This window comes from Anopheles stephensi, chromosome 3, assembly GCF_013141755.1.
Source record: "Anopheles stephensi strain Indian chromosome 3, UCI_ANSTEP_V1.0, whole genome shotgun sequence".
Lineage (NCBI taxonomy): Eukaryota > Metazoa > Arthropoda > Insecta > Diptera > Culicidae > Anopheles > Anopheles stephensi.
The window spans coordinates 35,255,379-35,276,640 of record NC_050203.1 but is presented as its reverse complement, the minus strand read 5'-3'; the positions used below and the strand labels follow the sequence as shown (position 1 = coordinate 35,276,640).

General features: G+C 48.2%; 1 protein-coding gene across 6 annotated transcripts; it reads left to right on the top strand.

The window, feature by feature from the left end:
• The first annotated feature begins 893 nt into the window (after positions 1-893).
• LOC118509617 (vacuolar protein sorting-associated protein 13) lies at positions 894-20,039 on the top strand. Of its 6 annotated transcripts, none has more exons than XM_036050447.1 (22): positions 894-1,952; positions 3,856-5,100; positions 5,165-5,423; positions 5,509-5,760; positions 5,841-6,613; positions 6,681-7,054; positions 7,123-7,444; positions 8,253-8,338; positions 8,412-9,185; positions 9,265-9,385; positions 9,833-9,889; positions 10,111-10,293; positions 10,364-12,510; positions 12,581-12,913; positions 13,421-13,548; positions 13,619-13,706; positions 15,556-15,621; positions 16,281-17,822; positions 17,900-18,432; positions 18,516-18,938; positions 19,022-19,160; positions 19,253-20,039. In XM_036050447.1, exons 1-22 carry the CDS (start codon positions 1,853-1,855, stop codon positions 19,475-19,477), a joined length of 10,170 nt encoding a protein of 3,389 aa, XP_035906340.1. In that variant the 5' UTR covers positions 894-1,852; the 3' UTR covers positions 19,478-20,039. The 6 variants fall into 6 exon arrangements, with proteins under 6 accessions (XP_035906340.1, XP_035906336.1, XP_035906339.1 ...); XM_036050443.1 differs by having other exon boundaries at positions 896-1,952; positions 8,226-8,338; XM_036050446.1 differs by lacking the exon at positions 15,556-15,621 and adding an exon at positions 14,368-14,418 and having other exon boundaries at positions 896-1,952; positions 8,226-8,338.
• The last annotated feature ends 1,223 nt before the right edge of the window (positions 20,040-21,262 follow it).

The following is a 21,262-nucleotide window of genomic DNA, read 5'->3' as shown; positions in this document are numbered from 1 at the left end:
CAAAAACATATGGTATGGGGCAACAAACGTGAACAAACAGCCTCGATTCTCAATCCCTTGAGCAATTTCGCTAATTTATGGGTCATCTTCGCATATCAAATGTTGTTCCACAGAAGATTGACGATATTTGGTTGCATTTTTCGTCAAAAAATCGCAAGCGATACCACCATCGGCGCCTCCTCCGACGCTGCCATCACTCTTCTCAATACCCTTCCCCTCGATCACCTCGGAACTGTTATGTCAGGTCGAGAAATGTCAATTTGCTCTAAACAACTCTACCTTCTATATCCATATACCTTGGTCACGGGGCGGCCATCGTTTGTTTACTGATTTTGCATCACGGTCAAGGTATGTAGATATAGAAGGTAGAGTTGTTTAGAGCAAATTGACATTTCTTGACCTGACATAACAGTTCCGTGGTGATCGAGGGGAAGGGTATTGAGAAGAGTGATGGCAGCGTCGGAGGAGGCGCCGATGGTGGTATCGCTTGCGATTTTTTGACGAAAAATGCAACCAAATATCGTCAATCTTCTGTGGAACAACATTTGATATGCGAAGATGACCCATAAATTATCGAAATTGCTCAAGGGATTGAGAATCGAGGCTGTTTGTTCATGTTTGTTGCCCCATACCATATGTTTTTGTAAACAAACTCTGACATAACTCGACTAAAATGTCGCCCTGTCAAATCGATAAAAATCCACCTTCTAAATACATACACCTTGCCCGTGACAAAAGGTGCAGCTGTCAAACGAGAAACGTCACACGCTGCACGTGCGAAAAAAAACCAACAAAAAGCACATGCTTTCGGCCAGTTTGTTTACCAAAATGCCGCCAGCTGATTGGCCGGGACGATATCAACAAATGCGGTCGTCCGCCGTTCGGCATTGTTCGGGTTTTTCCGAACTTGTACCTGTGTGCATTTGACAGTAGGGCCGCCTCTGTCACTGCGAGCGACAGCAGAACAGTCAGTGCATGCACAGAGCGTGGAGGTGCGCTCCCGCGTGAATGTGTTTTTCAGTGAAAAATCCGGAACAGTAGTGGAGTGGACACTTTTTTTTTTTTGCTTGTTACATCCCTCGTCACCGTTTGCTTGTGGTTGGAGATTCTTCTTGTGTGACTCATCGGGGAAGGAAAAGCAAAACGAATGCGCGAGTGAGTGATAAAGCAAGCGCTGGGTCAAGAGGGCACTGCTCGTCGCCTTAATCTCCGCCGTCCTTGACGGACAAAGGAAAACCATCACACGGTCGGGAAGGAAAAGTCCGGACCCATCGTGGTAGGCGAGCGGATGCACCTCTTGGAAAAGTTAGCAGCGAACGGCAGAACGGTGAAAACGCCTGGTAGTGGTGTTGGTACTAGTTTGGTAGTGATGCCATCCCTGCTCGGTGTGTGATGTGAATTCATACACCCAAGCAGCGTGTTAGCGAGTGCAGTGGCAATAGTTAGGTGACAAACACTTGTTTGTGCGTTCAACCAATACACAGCCCGTGCCTCGGCCGGTTCCTTCCGCCCGCGCGGAGATAGCGCGGTGACACCGTGTTCCGTCGTCTTATTCGGCGCCCACCACCGGCTGTGGATGATGATAACAGTGTAGTAAAGCGTGAAATACGACCCGATCGGGGAGAGCGGAAAAAAGCGCAACCGTGTACGTCGCATTTTAATGGCTGTACGTTTCCGATGCGTAAAATACGGCGGAGAAAATTGAACAACATGTAGCAGTGCGGGTGGTGTAAATTCGAAAATAGAAACTACACTACGCTCCAAGCACGTGTGCTAGACGGAATCTATACAACTATTGTAACCCGATCGACCTACGCGTGGAGTACTACTACGGTACAAAAAGAGGAAAAAAATGGTGTTCGAAAGCATCGTCGCCGACGTGCTGAACCGATTCGTCGGTGAATACGTCGAAAACTTGGACAAGAAGCAGCTGAAAATTGGCATCTGGGGAGGTGAGTACGGGCGGGAATGGAAGGAGGGGAAAGCGGGAACGGGGGAAATGCAACCATCAGCGGGGAGGAAAACGGATGCAGATGGGCATTCGGTGCGCGCACCAAAAACCGAGCCGCGTAAACTCTGCAATGTCGTCGAATGACACTGACATCTTTACCTTGTGCTTCGCACATTTGTCGTCTACTACGGTTGCTACAAACATCTGATCACACAACCACAGAGCCTACTGAGCAGTAGCAGCCGAGTGTACGTACGTGATTAGAATGCCCTGGCTGGTGGTGGTTGCGTGGTGCGTATCTCGCAGCTGATTACGCTAATGTTGCTTGCGGCTTCGATGGTTTGTTTATTGTTGTTCTTTTTTAATTGAAAAAATATGGAAAAATCGATTATGTAGTATGGGGCGCGTTCCGCATTTTGCAGTGAAACGAAAACGGACCAATATGCTAGCGGCTGCCGACTGGAAATTTAATCTGTACGGCTTCGGCGTAAACGAAAGTGATAGTTATTTGAGGTCGTTGATACGTAGGTACTCCGAGACGAGATGATGAATCCTTATATGGTTATACACTGTGAGCCGGAGTGCCGTACGGGTGGGGCCAAAATGTTATTTAAAGAAATTTTATTTTTCTATTAATTTAGTAATTTGTATAAAATTTTAGTGCATTTTTTTGAATGCACTAAGTGCATTTTTTTGAATGAATACTATGAAATCTATTATTGGTTATTTAAAATTTCGATTCTTTTTTCTGATGAACTTCATGAGACGCAACACGATGAGGTACGAGGATTGTGGAAAATGTTTTAAATTCCCAACAAAACAAAGTCACTGTGCAGTACAGGTCAAGACCGATACCAAATCTCATGCAAACCTTTCCCCAATACGCATGGCGATGAGTAATCTATTCAGCTTTTCGGGTTAAAAAAGGTCAAGAAAAACCCTAAAATGCTAGCCAACCTTCACCGTAAGGTCGTTGGATCCGTTAAATTTCGTATTTAATAAATATTATTTTTGAATTGATTTTCCCCCAATTTGTAAAGCTTAGCAATTTGACCAGGCCGTCCCTTACAAATTTAAGGGACAAACATTTTTTAAATATTTTTCATGGAAATTATTTAAAAAATAGACTGTAATCACTTTACATACCAAGCCAATCGTCATAAGAGTTTAAATACATCAGGATTATTTAGTTTAAAGTCTTCTTACAAATGAACCAAACAATTAACGTCTCGTTAGGTTGAAATGGAGCATGATAAGACTGTCAAGAGGTGCTCGAGCAGCGACCACGCCAAGTGTTCGATAATCCATTTCTCACCATATGGAGAAGAGTGAATTGTCACTCTTCATTTTCCAACCGGCGAGTCACATTTCCTTCAGTTGGGTGTGCGATAAGGACCATTTCTTCCGTTATCTAAATATGCATTTATTTGGCTTTTTATTATTGCTGACGTATTAGATGGCGTATTGTGTGCGGTGAAGAGGAGGAGCAAAAAAAAAATCACGCTTTAAAGTTTGATGTTTGATAAAGCTGGATAAATGGATTTTTACGCACACTGGCAGCCCAGAAGCTGACGTCATGCTATCGGACCAAACGAACAACACGGTAACATACCAGACGGTGTGTAATAAATGGTCACTGTGGTCTGTGATTCAATATTATAAAAATAGACTCCGGGTGGATTATAATCCCCCTCCCCAATTCCTGCACCCAACTTAAATGGAGTTGCCTAATATTTACTTTTAAACGTTTAAATATCTAACGACCAACAAAGCACAGGCAGGAGAAACCGGAATGTCTTCGGTCTGACGTGATCCGTCATGTTGCAATGCGGGGCTAACCAATCAAAACGTTTGTTTATGGTTCTCTGATGTATTCATCTCGTTTTTCCCTTCTATCGTTGCAGGTGATGTCGTGCTCAACAATCTCATACTGAAGCAGAGTGCTCTGAAAGAGCTCGACCTGCCCGTGACAACCCTTTACGGCCATCTGGGGAAGCTGGTGCTAAAAATCCCGTGGAAAAATCTGTACAGCGCACCGGTGGAAGCGATCGTAGATAAGCTGTACGTGCTGGCCGTGCCCAACACCGACGTGCGGTACAGCGAGGAAAAGGAGCAGCGCAATGCGTTCGAGGCGAAGCTGGCCGAGCTGGCACGCATCGAGCAGGCGAAGAAGAATGAGGAGGACAAGGACAAGGTGACGGCGGTGGCGGATAAATCGTTCGCGGAAAAGCTGACCACCCAGATCGTGAACAATGTGCAGATCCGGATATCGGACATACACATCCGGTACGAGGATACGACCACCACCGGGCAACCGTTCGCGTTCGGCGTGACGCTGAGCAATCTGTCCGTGCACACCACGGACGAGAACTGGGTGCAGACGCTGGTATCGGAATCGGTGACGAAAATCTTCAAAGTGGCCCAGCTGGAGATGCTTTCGGTGTACATGAACTGCAACACGCAGCTGTTCCAGTACTCCGATCCCTCCGAGTATCGGACACTGTTTGAAGAATCGATCGCGTCGAAAACGCGTCAACCCGTCGACTATCACTACATCTTCGGGCCGATCACGTCCGGCGCGTGCCTTGAGATGACGCCCAACCCGGAGCTGGGCGAAACGCCGTTCTCCTCGCCCAAGATCAAGCTGCGGCTGTGCATGGAAACGCTGGCTATCGGCATAACTCGTGTACAGTTCCAAAATACCATGCAGCTGGTCGAGGCGTTCGGACGGATGATGCGTGCCATGCCGTACCGGAAGTATCGACCGTACGGGTTCGGGTACAAGGGCAACTACAAGGAATGGTGGCACTTTGCGTACACCTGCATCCTGGAGACGGAGGTGCGCCGCCGTAGGCAGAACTGGTCGTGGGATCACATGAGGCGCCACCGGCAAAATCTGCACAAATACGAGGAAGCGTATCGGCAGCTGCTGACGGCGAAAAAGGTTACGCCGGAGATCACGAGCCGCTGCGAGGAGTACGAGAAAATACTAGACCTTCCCAATATCGTCGTCATCCGGCAGAAGGTGGCGCTGGAAGTGGAAAAGGAAGGCAAACGGCAGGCGGAGGAGAAGAAGGCGGCCGGATGGTTTAGTTCGTGGTGGGGCGGAGGGGCCAAAAAGGAAGAAGATTCGACCGGGGGCGATATCAGTAAGTATTGGGATGATGGAGAAGATCTACCCGATCGTAACATGTTCGTTTTGTTGCTTTGCAGAGAAACAGTTTGAAGCAGCTATGACACCTGCCGAAAAGGCGAAACTGTTCCAGGCCATCGGGTATCAGGAAAATGACGCACCGACCGAGCTGCCGGAGCATTACATTGCGCAGATATTAGAGTTCGAGCTAAACTCGCTAGAAGTTTCGATCAAATCGGAACTGTCGGACAAGGAAACCGTGCTGGATCGTGTAATGCTGCTGGAATTAAAGAACGTTGTCTGTGGCGTTCAGCAGCGCCCGTCGGCGGCCGCTATGAAGTAAGCCTGTGGCGGCATCCAACACCTGCGAGGAATAATAGGACACAATCTAATGCGCGATTTTTTTTTTTTTATTCGCTTTCAGAGCATCGCTCGGTATGCAGGAGCTTACCATTTCCGGGCTCCGGCAGGGCGACATACTGCCCATCATGGTGAAATCCCAACTCGAAGGATCCAAGACGCTGCTGGACGTAACGTTCGAAACGAACCCGGAGGACAAGCTGTGCGACCAGCGGGTCATCGTCACGTCCAGACCGTTGCATATCGTGTATGACGCGGAGACTATAATTCGGCTAGCGAAAGTTTTCCAAACGCCCCGGACGGCAACCATATCTCAGTGAGTTTTAATTTCCATACAATCAGAAGCTGCATTCCATTGGGACCATTTGCTACATATGTTTCTCCCACGTTCGGCAGGCTAACTGACGCGGCGGCAGAAAAGTTGGTCAACATCAAGGAACGGTCGGCCACCGGGTTACAGTACGCGATTGCCAAACATCCGCGCCTGGAGCTGAACATCGACATTATGCCCAGCTACATCATCGTCCCGCACGGAGGCATATTTGCCTGCCGTGAGTCGGTGCTGGTGCTCAGCTTGGGTAAGCTGCTCGTCCACACCGAACCAAGGCCCATCCACCAAAGAGACGTGCAAACGATGCACGGGGAAGGCATTGGGCAGGAAGAGATACTGTCGGAAATCATTCGCCAAAGCTACGACAAGTTTGTGCTGGAAGTGCGGGACGTGCAGGCGATCGTGGCCACCATCGACGAGGATTGGCAGGGTACGCTGCGGGTGAATACGGTCACCGAAATGCATCTGCTCGAGCCGACCTCGTTCCGCATATCGGCCCATCTGTGCGTGATCGACGACGATCCGCGGCTGCCAAAGTGCAAAATATTTGGCGTGCTGCCGTCGGTGAACGTTTGCGTGACGGAGCAGCGCGTGCTGGAGGTGCTGTCGATCGTGAGCAGCATCCCACTGCCGGAGGCCGACGAGCAGCTGCAGCCAGCACCGATTGCCAAGGATTCGAACGTGTTTAGTTCCAGCTTATCGTTGCTCAAGTATCTGGATGAAAAGCAGGTGAAGCTGCCAAAAATTCACCGTTCGCCCGAGGCACTAAATCCGGCCGATGCGGTCGATGGGGATGTGGTGCAGTTTACCGATATGGAGATAAAATTCGAGCTGCACGGTAGGTGACGCACGTAACGGACGGGCATCATAAGAGAGCATAATTCTGTCACTTCACTCTTCCACAGAATGTTCGCTAACCATTTACAAAATGAACGGCGGTGGAACGGGCAGCAGCTCGTCGGACGTGTTTGCTACACCGACGGAAGAATTTTCCCAATCTCCCGTGGAGCACGATTTTCAGCCGCAGAAAAGTGTGGCCTTCAGCATGCCGTACCCGTCCGTCGGTACGAATCAGCGTAAAATTATTGCCTTCAAGGTGAAGCAGCTCGAGATGACGATGGTGCAAAGAACGTACGATCTGAAGGTGGCCCTGAAGCTGGGCGCCGTCACGCTGGACCAGTTCCGCTGGCGCAACGAGCAGGAGCGTGTGCTGAACGTCATTCAAACGCCCAAGTACGACAACAACGATGACTATCTGTTTACCGTCAACTACAACAATGTAAGCGCGATTCGGTGCGCGAATGGTCATTTCTCCTTAATCCCAACTTAATTTACTCGCTTCCGTAGTGCAAGAAAAACAGTCCCGAGTTTGCGACGAAGTACGAATCGGTAGAGCAGGAGGTGGCGATCGATTTCTCCACCCTGCTGTTGCTGCTGCACGAGGACGCACTCAACGAGTTGATCCAGCTGGCGAACGATTTTCAGGTCCGGATGGAAGCGGTGGCGAAGAAGCAGGAATCGGATTCAACCGTTGGCCAACAGCCTAAAGATCACTTTGCTACGATACACGAGGAGGAAAGTGCTGCCACGGCTTTGCTGAATGCGGCCCGCGAACGGTTGCCAACGATACTGGAGGATGACGGTATTGTTGCTAGCAGTTCCAACAAAGGTAAAACTGCGTTTCTAAATGCGTGTTTGTACTGGCATTTTAAAGTTATTTTGATTGCAAAAGAGGAATTGGAAGGACAAACTTAAACGGTTTCAAATTCGTTGCTTAAGAGCGTGGTAGAAGAACATTTGGTTTTGATTGATTTGCAACCAATTTGTCTGTTATGATTTCGAATTTCCTTTTTGTTTAACAAATAATTTCCCACAAACGGAAGTATCATGCATTTGTGATAGTAAGTTTAATCGTAGTGTAAAGCTAAACCGCGGTTCTCAAAGCATGGATCCTCCCTCCTCCTCCCATGAGTAGTGATTTCAATCGCTTTTACTTACTTTATTAACAAAATAACTCCTGAATTTGTTGTTGTAGTGTTGTAGTGATAGTTTGATTTTATGTGTTTTCTTTTTATTCTTTTCTTTTTTCTATATTTGCGCCACTGTTTCGGTTTCTGTTGATGTGAATATCTCGCTCGTACATACTGATGCAAACACAAAAACATTCAATCCTGTCGCCGTTCCGTTCCGTTCGACGGCCAACGCATGCATGCCACAATATTAACGGTGTTCCTTGTATGTGCGTGTGTGTGTGTGTGTGTTTGTGTGACGGTTAACATGATGCGACACAACAATCATACTTGTCGCCGGACTACAACACAACGTCGTCCTGCCTGAATCTTCCCCGGACAATGTCACCTTGCTACCCCATTGATACGTATACAAATGAACACCAATCGGCGCAATTTACACTCTTCTTTCCAAAACATATTCAATACTACTAATAATAGTTTCTCGTAAACGTCAATCGATTGTAGACAGCATCAAGGTGAGAGTGGTGGCCAAGCTGGAGGATGTTACGGTGGAGTTGCAAAACGACAAGCGGTCCCTGGCGGTGCTGGAAGTGAGTAGGAGCGATATTTTGTTCCGATCTGAGACGAGGCTGATGAGAGTTTCGTTTTTGTTTTCCTTTACAGGTAAAAAATCTCACCAGCAGCGTGATTATGAAAACCTCGTACACGGAAATCAAGTTACGGCTCGAGGATATAGTGCTGACCGACACCAATCCAGCCACCATACACAGCAAAATACTGTCCATCGTGGGCGATGATGCGCTGCAGGTGCAGGTGCTGCTGTTCGATCTGGACGCCACCTCGGACTACAACTCCGACAACATGCGCATCGAGGTGGTGATGGGCTGTGCGCGTATCGTGTTCCTGAACTGGTTCGTCACGTCCGTGCTGGCGTTCCTGGACAACTTTCAGGCGGCCCAGCAACGCATTAAGGACGCGAGTGCGGCGGCGGCCGAAGCTGCCAAGAACAATGTTGTCGAAGCGTACACGCAGGCAACGCGCATGAAGCTCAACATAAAGGTGAAAGCGCCCATCATCATCATACCGGTCGATTCGCGGAGCTTGAAAGCGGTCGCGATGGATTTCGGCCATCTGAGCATTACGAACAACTTCCGCGACATACCGACGGAGAACCAGCACGGGCCGGCCGTTATCGACGAGATGAGGATCGAGCTGAAGGACATGAAGCTGGCGAAGGTGGAAGTTTCCCAGGTGGAAGCCGGTGCGGAATCTTTCTCGCGGTACGGCGCGGAAGATGTGAGCTATGGGCTCGTGCCGGACCAGGGCGCGGTCCTTAGCCCGACCAGCTTCACGCTGATCATGAAGCGAAACCTTTCGTCCGGGTGGTACCGCGATCATCCGGATATGGACATTTCGGGACGGCTGAAGGCCGTTGAGGTAATGGAGTGTGGCGTTGGTGGAGGCCTTTCGTGGTACATTTGTTTGATAACAAATATTATTCTACCTTTGGACACAGCTAAACTTCATAGCCACCGATTACAGTGTGATAATGCAGATCCTGTCGAAGAACATGACCGAGGGCCAGGACGAGTTTAAAAAGCCAGTCAAAATGGAAAAATCACCCACCAGTCCACAAGGTACGTTAGTCATGGGTGATATTGTATTGAAAACGTTGTTTACTGCTTGCCCGAAAGTAACATGCGTAGAATACTGCAAAAAAACGAAAAATCGAGTACTTCTCGCCTTTATTGTTTCTGTAGTTTGTGTAAAGCTCTTATTCGTTGTCTGCATTTTGTCTAACGTTTATCGCATGTCATGCGTTTTACGCCAAGCTAAGACTTGTTTACTTATTCATCCTTTTTATCATTTCTTTCTCGTTGCTTTCTTTCTCTCTTTTTCTCCATGTTTGCCCTTCAATTGCTTATGCTTGTGCGCGTTTGCATTGTGCCAATGATCGATGCCATTAACGTGTTGCATATTGCATCTGTGCTTTCTTCTGTTTGTTGCTGTCTCGTGTATGTGAAACATGTAAATGAATATCTATCGCGATACGTACGATCCCCGACCGCTCGAAACGGTACAAGTAGTGTGCTACAATAACGCTGTTACTACAACCGCTGAAGTAAATCTGTCGCCTGATGGTAAGCGCTACGTGAATACTAGTTTGAATGCATTTCGTTTTGTTCAGGACGATTGGCATTGTAGCAATGTGAGGAAACACAAAAACACACTCGAACATATCCTCGTGCGCATGTTTTAGTTTAGTCCCCGTTCAAAATTCTCTTGTACAAATTTGCTTTGGTCGCATATTGCGTTGCACTGCGTCAGTACTGATATATCATAATGTATTAACTCACTGCAGCAAAATCAAACTGGTCGGTGGTGGCGAAGAAGGCAACGGCGAAACCGTTCGGCGTGGATGTGACCCAATTGAAAGCGTCCGAAAACAAACCATCAAACGGCAAGCAACCGGAAACGGCCAAAGTTGACACGTTTCTTAAATTCAGCTTCCAAGTGGACAGCATCAACATAAAACTTTTCACCGGTAAATCGAACGAGCGAGCTGGTGGAAGTGTGTGTTACGTTACGCTAATTGTTACAATCCATTTGCACAGCTCCCGGCGAAGGGCTGGCCGGGTTCGAGGTGTTTTACCTGTCGCTCCAAGGAAGGAAGCTCACGGACGGTAGCTTAAACACGGCAATAGTGCTGTGCGACATCAGGCTTGACGATATTCGGCCCAATCGCGAGAATATGCTCACCCGGCTAATGGAGCGTCGAGCACAGGAATCGTCTTCGTTGGACCTATCCAGCGTGAGAGAGTGCGAAGAGGAATCCGAATCGTCGCTCGTCTCTCCGCTGCGGTCGATGATCAACATCACCTTCAACATGAAGGAGAGTGATATGTTTGCGGACGTGAAGGTGTCCAGCTTTAATTTGATTCTGTCGGTCGATTTTCTGCTAAAGCTGCAACAATTCCTGCAGCCGGAAGAGCTGACCGAGCAGAAGGCACTGCAGGCGGCGGAAGTTGAGCAAACGGAGCGTATGCGGCGTGCGAGTACTTCGGCCGGAGCTGCTAGCCAGCAGCAGGAAGCCGGACAAATGACGGTTATTCTGAAGATTGAGCAACCGGACATTATTTTGGTGGAAAAGATGGATGACATCAATTGCTATGCGCTGATACTGAACAACGAGATTGCACTGAACGTACGGTTGATAGGCGAGCGGCAAATCATCAAGGGCGAGCTGAAGGACCTCTGTCTGTACTATGCCGAATTTAACCCGGCACGCCGGAACTCTACCAAACATTACGTGGTCCGTCCGTGTTCCATCAGCCTGAACGGGTCGACGCCCGAAGGGCTCGGGTTGCATCTGAGCATCAACTCGACGGAAATTGAGCTTTCCGTATCGCCGGCGGTGATTGAGCTGATGAACAATGCGCTGCAAACGCTAACTGCCAAGGAGCTGTCGAAATTGGACGAATCGGCCACGGCTGACGACTATTGCGATTTGTGGCACGTGAAAGAGTTCGATCCGGACCAGTATTGGTTCATCCAGCCGGAGATGGCCGAAGACGCGCTCAGCCTGGAGTCGATGCGAACGGTCGAGATCAAGGAAGAGAAGTGTATGATCGACATCCCCTGTATCTCGCTGATTGTGGAAACCGGGCTCGGCACCAACACGATTCCGATGCTGTACATCAAGACCAGCCTGGAAGGATCGGTGGCGAACTGGAGCTCGGACATGAAAATCAGCAGCTCGCTGCGGTTAAGCATGTCGTACTACAACCAGGCGCTCGCCCTGTGGGAGTATGTCATCGAGCCGAACGTGATCGAACAACCGAACGGACAGATCACGCATATGCCGTGGGAGTTGACGTTCGATTTGGAGGTGGACCATCACGAGGATCGATCGCGCGAGCCGACCACGCGAATGCATATCGCTTCGCGGGACAGCTTGGAAATGACGGTCACCAAAACCTGTCTGGATGTGGTGCAAAACCTTGGCAAAGCGTTTTCCGAGGCGATCAAACGGGACGGAATCATCAAGTCGGAAATACAAGCACCGTACGTGGTGCGCAACGATACCGGTCAGGATGTGAAGGTGAACTTGGCGGCCAGTGATTTCCACATTCATCGATCCCATCTCAGCTCGTCGCACGTGGACGAGCTGATCGCGTACGAGCACTCGGCAGACGAAGAGCAGTCGGTAAGCAGCTGCATCATAATGCCCAACGGGCGGTTACAGTTGCAACCGAGGCAGCACAGCTTCGAACGAAGCACCATCCTGACCGTGCTGGACGACAAGGACACTAGCAAGCGTATGTTCGTGAAGGTGATCGTGGGCGATACGGACAAGGAGCTGACGCTTCCGGTGTACAAATCCGACAAGCGGTACTTCCCGCTGTTCCGCAGCACGGGCCAGGAAGCGTGGGGAATCATTTCGGAGGTGAAGATCGAGCACGGTTGTACGGTGCTGGTGCTTCGCAGCATCGTGCAGGTGTACAACCACTTTACCGTCCCGATAGACGTGTTTCAGTTTATCGATCATGAAAAGTATCTTATCGGGGAGGTGCGTGCGGGCGGATATCTGAACGTGCCACTCTACTACCTGTACAACGATTCTAAGGAGTTGCACTTCTCGATGAAAGGCTACCACTCGTCGGCGCAAGGCATCAGTTGGAAGGAGTCGCCCAACAGCTTCGAGCTAATGAAGGCACTCCAGTGCGATCCTATCAAAACGTTCGAACCGTTCTATATCAATGTAAGTGACACTTAATTGAAAGATATATTTGTTTATACTTATTGTTTTCCATTGCCATTCTGTTCCACAGGCTGTTCGGCAACGGCAAGACGTATTTTACATGATATCATCTAACCATACGATGTTGAGTGCTTGCTACGAAATTCATTTGCGACCACCGTTCATGCTACGCAATGCGTTGCCTATCGGGCTTACCATTTCCGTTGCTGGATGTTCCGTGCGGCGCGAACTGGACACTGGGCTGGTAACCAGTAACGAAAGTCTGTCCAATGCTTCGACGGTGGCCGGTGAAGATTATTTGGATTATGGAGAAAAGTTGCTTCGTCCGGGGGAGTTACTTCATCTGCCGACGGTGAAAACTTCTGCCCGCTCAACAACGGAAACCTCGTACATTGTGGCGCGGGTAAGTAATGATGCTGGTTACGGTGGTAGCATGAACGCTAAGGCTCCAATGCTACTAATGAAGGCTCCATACTAAGTATAGTGATGGGGCGCTCCGGAGCCGGACCCTTTCGCTCCGGAGCTGGCACCGCTCCGACGGCTTTTTCTTGGTGGTTCGTTGTTAACCGATAAGGGCAACGAAGGAAGATAGCTTTTCCTTTGTTCAGTGGCCGTAAAGCCGTGTTTTCAAAACCGTTGGTACGAAGCCGGCTCCGGAGCCGTTCGAGCGGTCTCAGCTCTGGAGTCGTCAGAGTTGGAGTGGAGCCGGATCGGAAGTCGTCGGAGTGGAGCCAGTTCCACTTTTAATGGAGACAGTTGGAGTCGGCTCCGGTGCTGATTTTCCCATCACTAGCTCCGACTCCGGAGCCGATTTTCTCCATCCCTAGTACTGTGGCCTTTATATAAGATATAGAACGGAGTGTCTGCCTGGACCGATCAAAAATTGTTATTTTATCTGTAAAAATTGCAGCTTGTCGGCTATCTGGACAAAGATTGGTCCTGCACAACGGATATACCTGCTCAGCCGCCCGAATTTGGCGTGTGGACCTTCAATGCGTATGACTCGGTGGAGGTGATGTCGTTGCAACTAGGAGTCAAGTAAGCTTTCGTCGCACCGGAATGGGAAGAACAGGATCCAACCTTTTGATTTCACCTTCCTAAATTGTAGGTATGAGAACCGTGCCGATGGTTTAACGCTGATCGTGTACTGCCCATTCTGGATGTTGAATAAAACCGGACTGATGCTGAGCTATCGGGTAAGACACATTGACGGGAGGTTTACGCCTTCTCGGAAATCTTTAACTGTACGATTTTACAATTTCTATGCACCGAAACAACTACTCTTATGCGTCAGTTTTGTATTTGCTAGGGTACGTTGTTGTAAACGCTTCCACACAATAATTCTCTACATTGAAGAGCATTCCTGTTCTGGGTTCTTTACGCACTCGTTTATGCAAAATCGTTATCAAGTTACTCGTTTTGTTTCCTCTTTTCGGACTACTTTTATACTTTAGACGTAGTACCTTACAAGACTATTTCGATACCAAACATCATCAACTCATTCACGAGAGGAGCTACTATACGTGAAAGCATTTAAATTTATTTTCCCTCTCTCTCTTGGGGGCTTCTATCTCTATTTCCTGTAAACATTCTCACGGTAAATGGTCAAACATTTTCACGTTCATTTCTGTTTCGTTTCATCTCTCTCAACTTGACTGTGTTACTGTGTCCGTTTCGGTTGCAATTCCGTTTCCATGTGCCTCCGTTGCCCGTTCGAAACGATACGATCCTTTGCCTGTGTTCTGTGTCTTCTTCGATCTGTGTTACGAAACCATTCCGGCTTCCGGTGGTTGCTGGTTGCTGGTCCGAATATGTCCGAATCTGTGTGTCTGTCTGTGTGTGTGTACGTGTCTCCAGAAATCCAGCAAAACGGAGAAGAAAGAATTAGCCGGTAAAACCACGTACAAGGTATCAGCTTTCTTCAGCCTTTACATCATTACTCAATCGTTCCGTTTCCTTCACCATCTTTTACTGCTCCGTGGTATAGGATAGCTTTTTATCGATTTTCGTTATCGTTTGTTTGTTTGTTTGTTTGTTTATCAGCAATATTTGAATGTTTTACATTATCCTCCTGTGTTGTGTTCATGGGTCGTGCTCGTTCTAAACAAACGGAAAAAAGCTTGCTTTCCTTGTAACACCGGGTTGCTGGCGAAAGGAATGCGGAAATTATTACCTGTTGTCCTGTGGGAAACTAACTATCGAGCCACGGAATCGAACGCGACCGGGGACCGTCAAGTTTAGCTTGATTGTCGTGTGTAAAAATGCGGCTAAGGAGTAGCATAGGCACACAAGTTGCATGGAACACACTCGCACGCAAGATTTCGTGGAAATGTACAGTGGAATGGGAACATGACAAGATAGGACAAAATAATTTAATTTAAACTCACACTACTACAAAGTACGTAAAGCATTTTGCAATTGGCGTGGTAAAATTAAGTAATAGTTATCATATAATTTTCTACAAATTTTTAGATTAAATTATGAATAATTAACTTTTGTTTTGTTAAGTCATGTATATCATTTATGGTTATTAATGCTAAAAATTACTATTATATCTACTTTTTGTACCTTTTAGCAAGTTTATAAACTATTTAGGTTGAATATATTTTTTATATTTTTAGTATTACAGCTTGACGCCGTATTGACAGGTTAAAATATACTTAAATACAAATTTTATTATTTTTTTTTTGCTATCATCAACGCCCCGTACAACTTGTGTGCCTATTCTACTCCTTAGCCAAACATTCTTTTCTATAGCTTGGTTTAAGCTGTAAGCAATGTAGAACTAGCTTTGCTATAGTTACATTTTCTCCCCCTCTTCTATGCTTTAACGTTACCAGAGCGTTACCCTACGCTTGTCGACTAGCGATTATTAGCTTTCTGGTGTCTATTAGTATTTTATACTATTTTCATTTTTCAGGTACCGTCTTCAATATAAAATATAAATGAATTTAGCAAAAAAAAAAAAAAACCCCGAAAGGCTTTAACACGTTAACACGATACTGTACCGTGGAAAGTAATTTAACCACTTACGATTGCTTGCAGCTTCCCTCGAAGTATATGTGTCCGCTGCTTCGGAAATTATTAAACAGTTGTGTGTCCAAGGATGAAGTAGGTTTTTATTGTGTTTTGTTTTACTTTCCTCTACATTAGAAAGCACAGTCATTTTTACACATCATTTCGTTATAACCAGAGGAACATAAGCGTGGGAGCTCTGTGCAATAGGAAGTCAATGTAGCTATTTGTTTGTCGTTGTTGCCCATGCCCATAATCGGAAAGCGTCTCTCCATACGGCTCATTGGAATTGGCCCGGTTGTAAGGCACGAAATTATTATTGGTGGTGGTGGTGGTGGTTGTTTATGTGCGTGTTGTATATTTAAAATTAATATTACCCAAATTTGGTCATAAGATACCACATATTCATTGCCCTATTCACCCAAATCCGTGGAAACCGTGGTTTTGTTTTGGAAGGCCCTTTCAATTGTGTGTTTTCTGTTCTGTAATATCATTTGTTTACTGAAATTCCGGGGGAAAAACGCATTTGTTGACAGCATGCATCATCGCCTAGCACACTTCGGTTATTAACTTATTCTCTGTTCGCGTGTTTCACCCGTTGTTTACTGCTGTTGATGTGTTTTCGTTGTCACCTCAATGCCGAACGCGGTATGCTAATTGGGTGTTTGTTTTGTTCATGTTTAAGCATAAGCTACGTACGAGAGCGGTCGTAAGGAGCTTCATTCATCAATGAAACCTTGTATCGTCCTGCGCAGGCAAACGACGAGAATACCAACATTCTGTACCATCCGCCGGAGTACGAGGGACCGATACTGTTCTCCTTCCGCGAGAAGGTATTCTTCGGCAAAAAGAAGGCAGCGATCCGCGTCGACACGGGCGAATGGAGCGATAAGTTCTCGCTGGATGTGGCCGGCTCGAGCGGCGTGGTACTGTGCCAGGCCAACAACATGACGTACCAGATCGGGGTGAACAACACGCTGACGCACAACTCGCTCACGAAGCAGATCGTCTTCATGCCGTACTTTGTGCTGATCAACCGGGCCAACTTTGACGTGGAGGTGCAGGAGCATCTGCGCCCGGGCGATCCGTGGACGAAGGTGGGCGTGAACGAGTGCGTACCGCTGTGGCCCAAAACCGAGGACAACCGTATGCTGAAGGTGAAGAGCTGCGAGCTGCCGGAAGTGACGGCACCGTTCAAGTACACGGAGGTGCAGTGTACGCTGCTGCAGCTGCGCAACCGGTTCGGAGGCATCAACGTGGATGTGCACGTTACCGAGGGTGCAATTTACATCACCTTCACCGGGTACTATCCGGGCGACGCACCGGCCTTGCTGATGAACCATACGTGCGAACCGTTCGCGTTCAAGGAGAAAGGTGACGTGAACGGGAAAGTGCTGATGCCCTCGCAAAGGGTGCTCCACACGTGGATCGATCCGGCCGGCGAACGGAAGATCGTGTGGGAGAGTGGCTCGAAACCGCAGCCGATCGAAAACGATCTGCGGCGCGATGGCATCAGCGAGTTTAAGTCACCGACGGACAGCGTCATCTACTGGGTATCGTTTTTGAACGGCACCCAGCGCGTGCTACTGATCACGGACAACTGTAACATCGCGTACGGCGTTCACAGCGCTAGCCGGCTCGATCAGGTGACGCAGGAAGTGAGGCTGGAGGTACACGGCATCGGGCTGTCGCTGGTGAACAATGCGAAACCGACCGACCTGATGTACATCGGCATTGCCAGCTCGGGCGTCATATGGGAGGAATGCAAACGGTCCGGCCGGTTCCGGCAGATGAAGATCCAGGAAACGCTGCACATGGAAGCCCAGTACCAGCAGTATCTGCGCGACCTGGAGGTGGGCACGGTGGCAAGCAAGCGCTATTTCTTAGACAGCGATATGCGCCAGCAGATCGACTTCGCGAGCATGATGGTACGCAAGTCGACCGAACGTGCGATCAAGCGCACGTTCTATCCCGGGCTGTGGGTGGAGATCAAATCGTCCAGCCATCAGCTACAGTTCCACGCCAAGGTGAACCGCATCCAGATCGACAATCAGCTGGTGGATTGCATATTCCCCGTCGTGCTGGCGCCGGTGCCACCGCCGAAGAGTGTGGCGGCGACGACCGAATTTAAGCCGTTCGTCGAGATGAGCATGGTGCAGCGCATTATTCCCCACTCGAACATTAAGCAGTTCAAGTACCTCTGCGTGCTGATACAAGAGTTTCACGTGAAGGTGGATCTGCTGTTTATCAACGAAATCAGTGAGATGATCAGCACCGAGATCACGGAAACGGAAGCGGTAAGATCTTTGGCCACGCCTTTGGTGAGGGAATTTCAAAAAAATGAACGGTTTTACCTTTTCTTCTCAACCCGCAGAAACGCCTGTTTGCCGAGGATCTGAAGCTTCAAACGCAACCACTGCACGCCCACGTCGCCATCCAGTCGCAGCAGGAGGTGAAGAACTTCTACGACAATCTGCACCTGGGGCCGCTGAAAATTCACGTCAGCTTCTCGATGGCGGGCTCCGAGTCGAAGGCACTGCCAGGCATCCTGTCGACGATTCTGCAGGGCGTCGGTGTAACGCTGACCGACATCAACGATGTCGTGTTCCGGCTAGCGTTCTTCGAGCGTGAATATCAGTTCCTGACGCAGCGCCAGCTCGTGTCCGAGTGCGTTGCGCATTACAGTGGGCAGGCGGTCAAGCAGCTGTACGTGCTGGTGCTCGGGCTGGACGTGATCGGCAATCCGTACGGGTTGGTGGTCGGGTTTACGAAGGGCGTCGAAGATCTGTTCTACGAACCGTTCCAGGGCGCGATACAGGGCCCGGGCGAGTTTGCCGAGGGTCTGGTGCTCGGTGTCAAGTCCCTGTTCGGGCACACGGTTGGCGGAGCGGCTGGAGCCGTTTCAAAGTATGTGCACCTTTGTCGTGCTACCGATCGATGGATTTGTAGTGTGTGTGTGTGTTCCTAATGGTTCTGATTCGCTTTTGCAGAATAACCGGTGCGATGGGCAAGGGTTTGGCCGCCCTGACGTTCGATGACGATTTCCAGAAGAAACGGCGCGACGCGATGAACAAAAAGCCGGCCAGTCTGCAGGAAGGCATCGCACGCAGCGGCAAGGGGCTGGTGATGGGTGTGTTTGACGGTGTGACGGGCGTGTTTACCAAACCGATCAGTGGCGCCAAGGAGGAGGGCGTGGAAGGATTCTTCAAGGGTCTGGGCAAAGGGGCGGTCGGGCTGGTGGCCCGTCCGATTGCCGGAGTGACCGATTTCGCTAGCGGTAGCTTCGATGCCGTCAAGCGTGCGACCGAGCTGTCCGACGAGGCTATCCGGCTGCGTCCTCCCCGTTACCTCCACAAGGATGGTATCGTGCGGCCGTACAATCGCAAGGAAGCGGAAGGATCGAAACTGTTGAGGTAAGGTGCGCCCCGATACCATTGGCGCGCTTGGCTTTGTTGGCAGAGTATATGTGTGATGTACGCGTGTGTTTGCTTAACAGGGAAATTGATAAGGGCAAGTTTGGCGCCACGGACGCATACGCTTATTACGAAGTGATCATTGACAATAAGGACGTCGTCGTGTTGACGGACAGTCGCATTATCTACGCTACTAAGAGTGAAATGTTTGGTGGTTGGCAGGTAGGCTTGTCTCCTTGTGCACACGGTGGCTTCCCGATGTCCGGCCAAGAGGCGATTTAAATTCTGTTCTTCCCCCCCCTCTTTCTCGGCAGTCCGAGTGGACCCACAAATGGACCGAAATCTTGAGCATCTCCACGCTGAACGATGGTGTTGAGCTGCTGCTGCACAACCGGGACGGTAAGAAGACGCTGAAGAAAATGTTCGGCTCATCGGGGCCAAGCAAAAAGATTCTCCTCATATCGGTGGCCGGCAAACGGGCTCGGCTCGTGGAAGAAATGCAGCAACTGTTGGCAAAGGTCCAGCAGCAGCATAATTAGACGACAGAAACAGAATCGTTTCTTTGCTTTATTACGAACGCAAAACAGCCTTAACCCATGGACCTGCTGCCAGTGCGTAACTTAATTCCGTTAGAGGTATGTCGTTGCAACTGTGTTTGTTAAGTGGTTTTTTCTTTCCCACTGCATCGATCATTCTACAAAAACCAACTAGCGTTAACATTTGTGTAATCGAAACCGAAAGCAAGCAAAATCAATCGAAAGTACAAACATATTTACTTCTTTCTACGTGTACGCTTTTTAAAAGTCTATTAGTATAGTATTGTGTTGCCGCCAAGCGCCTGCATGTGCTGCGGTGCTGCAGTACAATCGATCAATTATTGTTACGTGTCTTTGTACGTACTTTCAAAGCTATATTTCGTTACTCTATTTTCTATTCGGCCTTTTTCATGCATAACGAGGAAACAATATATCGGGAACCAAGAATTATAATATACAAAAACCACTCTTTGTGAATAAATAGATGAGCTGTGGAAGCGAGGGAGGGAGTGAGAGAGTGATATATACATCATACATTTATGAATGTGAATAGAATGTGATCGTCGACAGAGCCTTTGATTTCAGCGAGTAGTGAAAGAAACTTTGATTTTGATTTTGACGTACACGAATTTATATTGAAATTATTTCTAATGAAATAGATTAAGCGAAGTTTTCACAAATAATTTTAAGGGACTCTTTTGAGGCTCGAATCGCAGACAGTATTAACAACTCTTTAGAGATTCGAGCCGGAAAGAGCTTATAACAACTTTTTGTAGGAGTCATTATAATGAAACTCACTCTAAGTGAGTTGCCAGCCGCCATAGATCGTTTCGAATTGCAGAGAACCCAAACAAAACGATTGCGTTTCGACTTTCGAAAAGAGCTGTTATAACTCGCTGCAATTCGAATCTTCGTGACGACTAGCCAACCAACTCACTCAGATTGATTATCATTATAACGACTGTCAAAAGAGTAGTTCAACGATTCGAATCCCGATGGTGAAAGAGTGAGAAAGAGATACGTTGAAAAGAGTAGTTCTCATCTCTAAACTGGGATTGACGTTTCCAAGGATACACCCCGCGCAAAAATATCTTGGAATGCTTGGATGCTTTTTCGTAGCTTTAATACGTTACACCTGTTTCCAGTTCACTGAATCAGAGTCGCTCAACGGTTGCTTCGACTCACGAGCTGCTGCCTACTTCGATTTGCGGGCCATCACCATCGGAATGAAAAGAACAACGTAAGTTTCACCGGTATTTTATTGCTTTTAGTAGTTTATATTATCCGTGAGTTTAAGCGACAAGAAAAAACGAATTGGTTTGAGAGAAATAGCGAATTTAAAATGTTCATAAATGTGGTAACATACGCAAATCCATGGACATCGGCACGTGATTCCATGGTAACGGCATGCGATTCGACCATAGTGTCACGCATACAATGGTACTTGAATGGCAGCAGGCAGGCAGCTCGTCAGTCGTAGTGATCGGTAGCTGGAAACAGGTGTATCGTCAAATGTGTTAGACGTTTTGTTAAAAAGAAGTCCAGTTACAGTTATCGAGCATTGCCCGTATTCGCCGGTAATGAATTTGAAAACGTCCCTAGAAGGTTAGAGTGGCTCGATCAGCGTTCAGCTAGTGCGTGTTTGTCGAAGTACATTCCCGGCTTAGAAAGAGCAGAAAGTGTGGCTCAACTTAATAGTATTTCGCTCATGGCAACTCCCGGTTTTCTTCAAACGTTGGATTGCAGTTCCAACAGTAAACAACTCTGTACCCCTGTTCAGTTACAGGC

What these genes read in the sequence shown, in the direction of transcription:
- LOC118509617 (XM_036050443.1), top strand. Translation starts at nt 1,853, where the DNA reads ATGGTGTTCGAAAGCATCGTCGCCGACGTGCTGAACCGATTCGTCGGT. An exon ending in GAAAATTGGCATCTGGGGAG is followed by an intron (nt 1,953 to 3,855) that starts GTGAGTACGGGC and finishes CTATCGTTGCAG; the next exon opens with GTGATGTCGTGCTCAACAAT. An exon ending in TGCTAGCAGTTCCAACAAAG is followed by an intron (nt 7,445 to 8,225) that starts GTAAAACTGCGT and finishes TACTAATAATAG; the next exon opens with TTTCTCGTAAACGTCAATCG.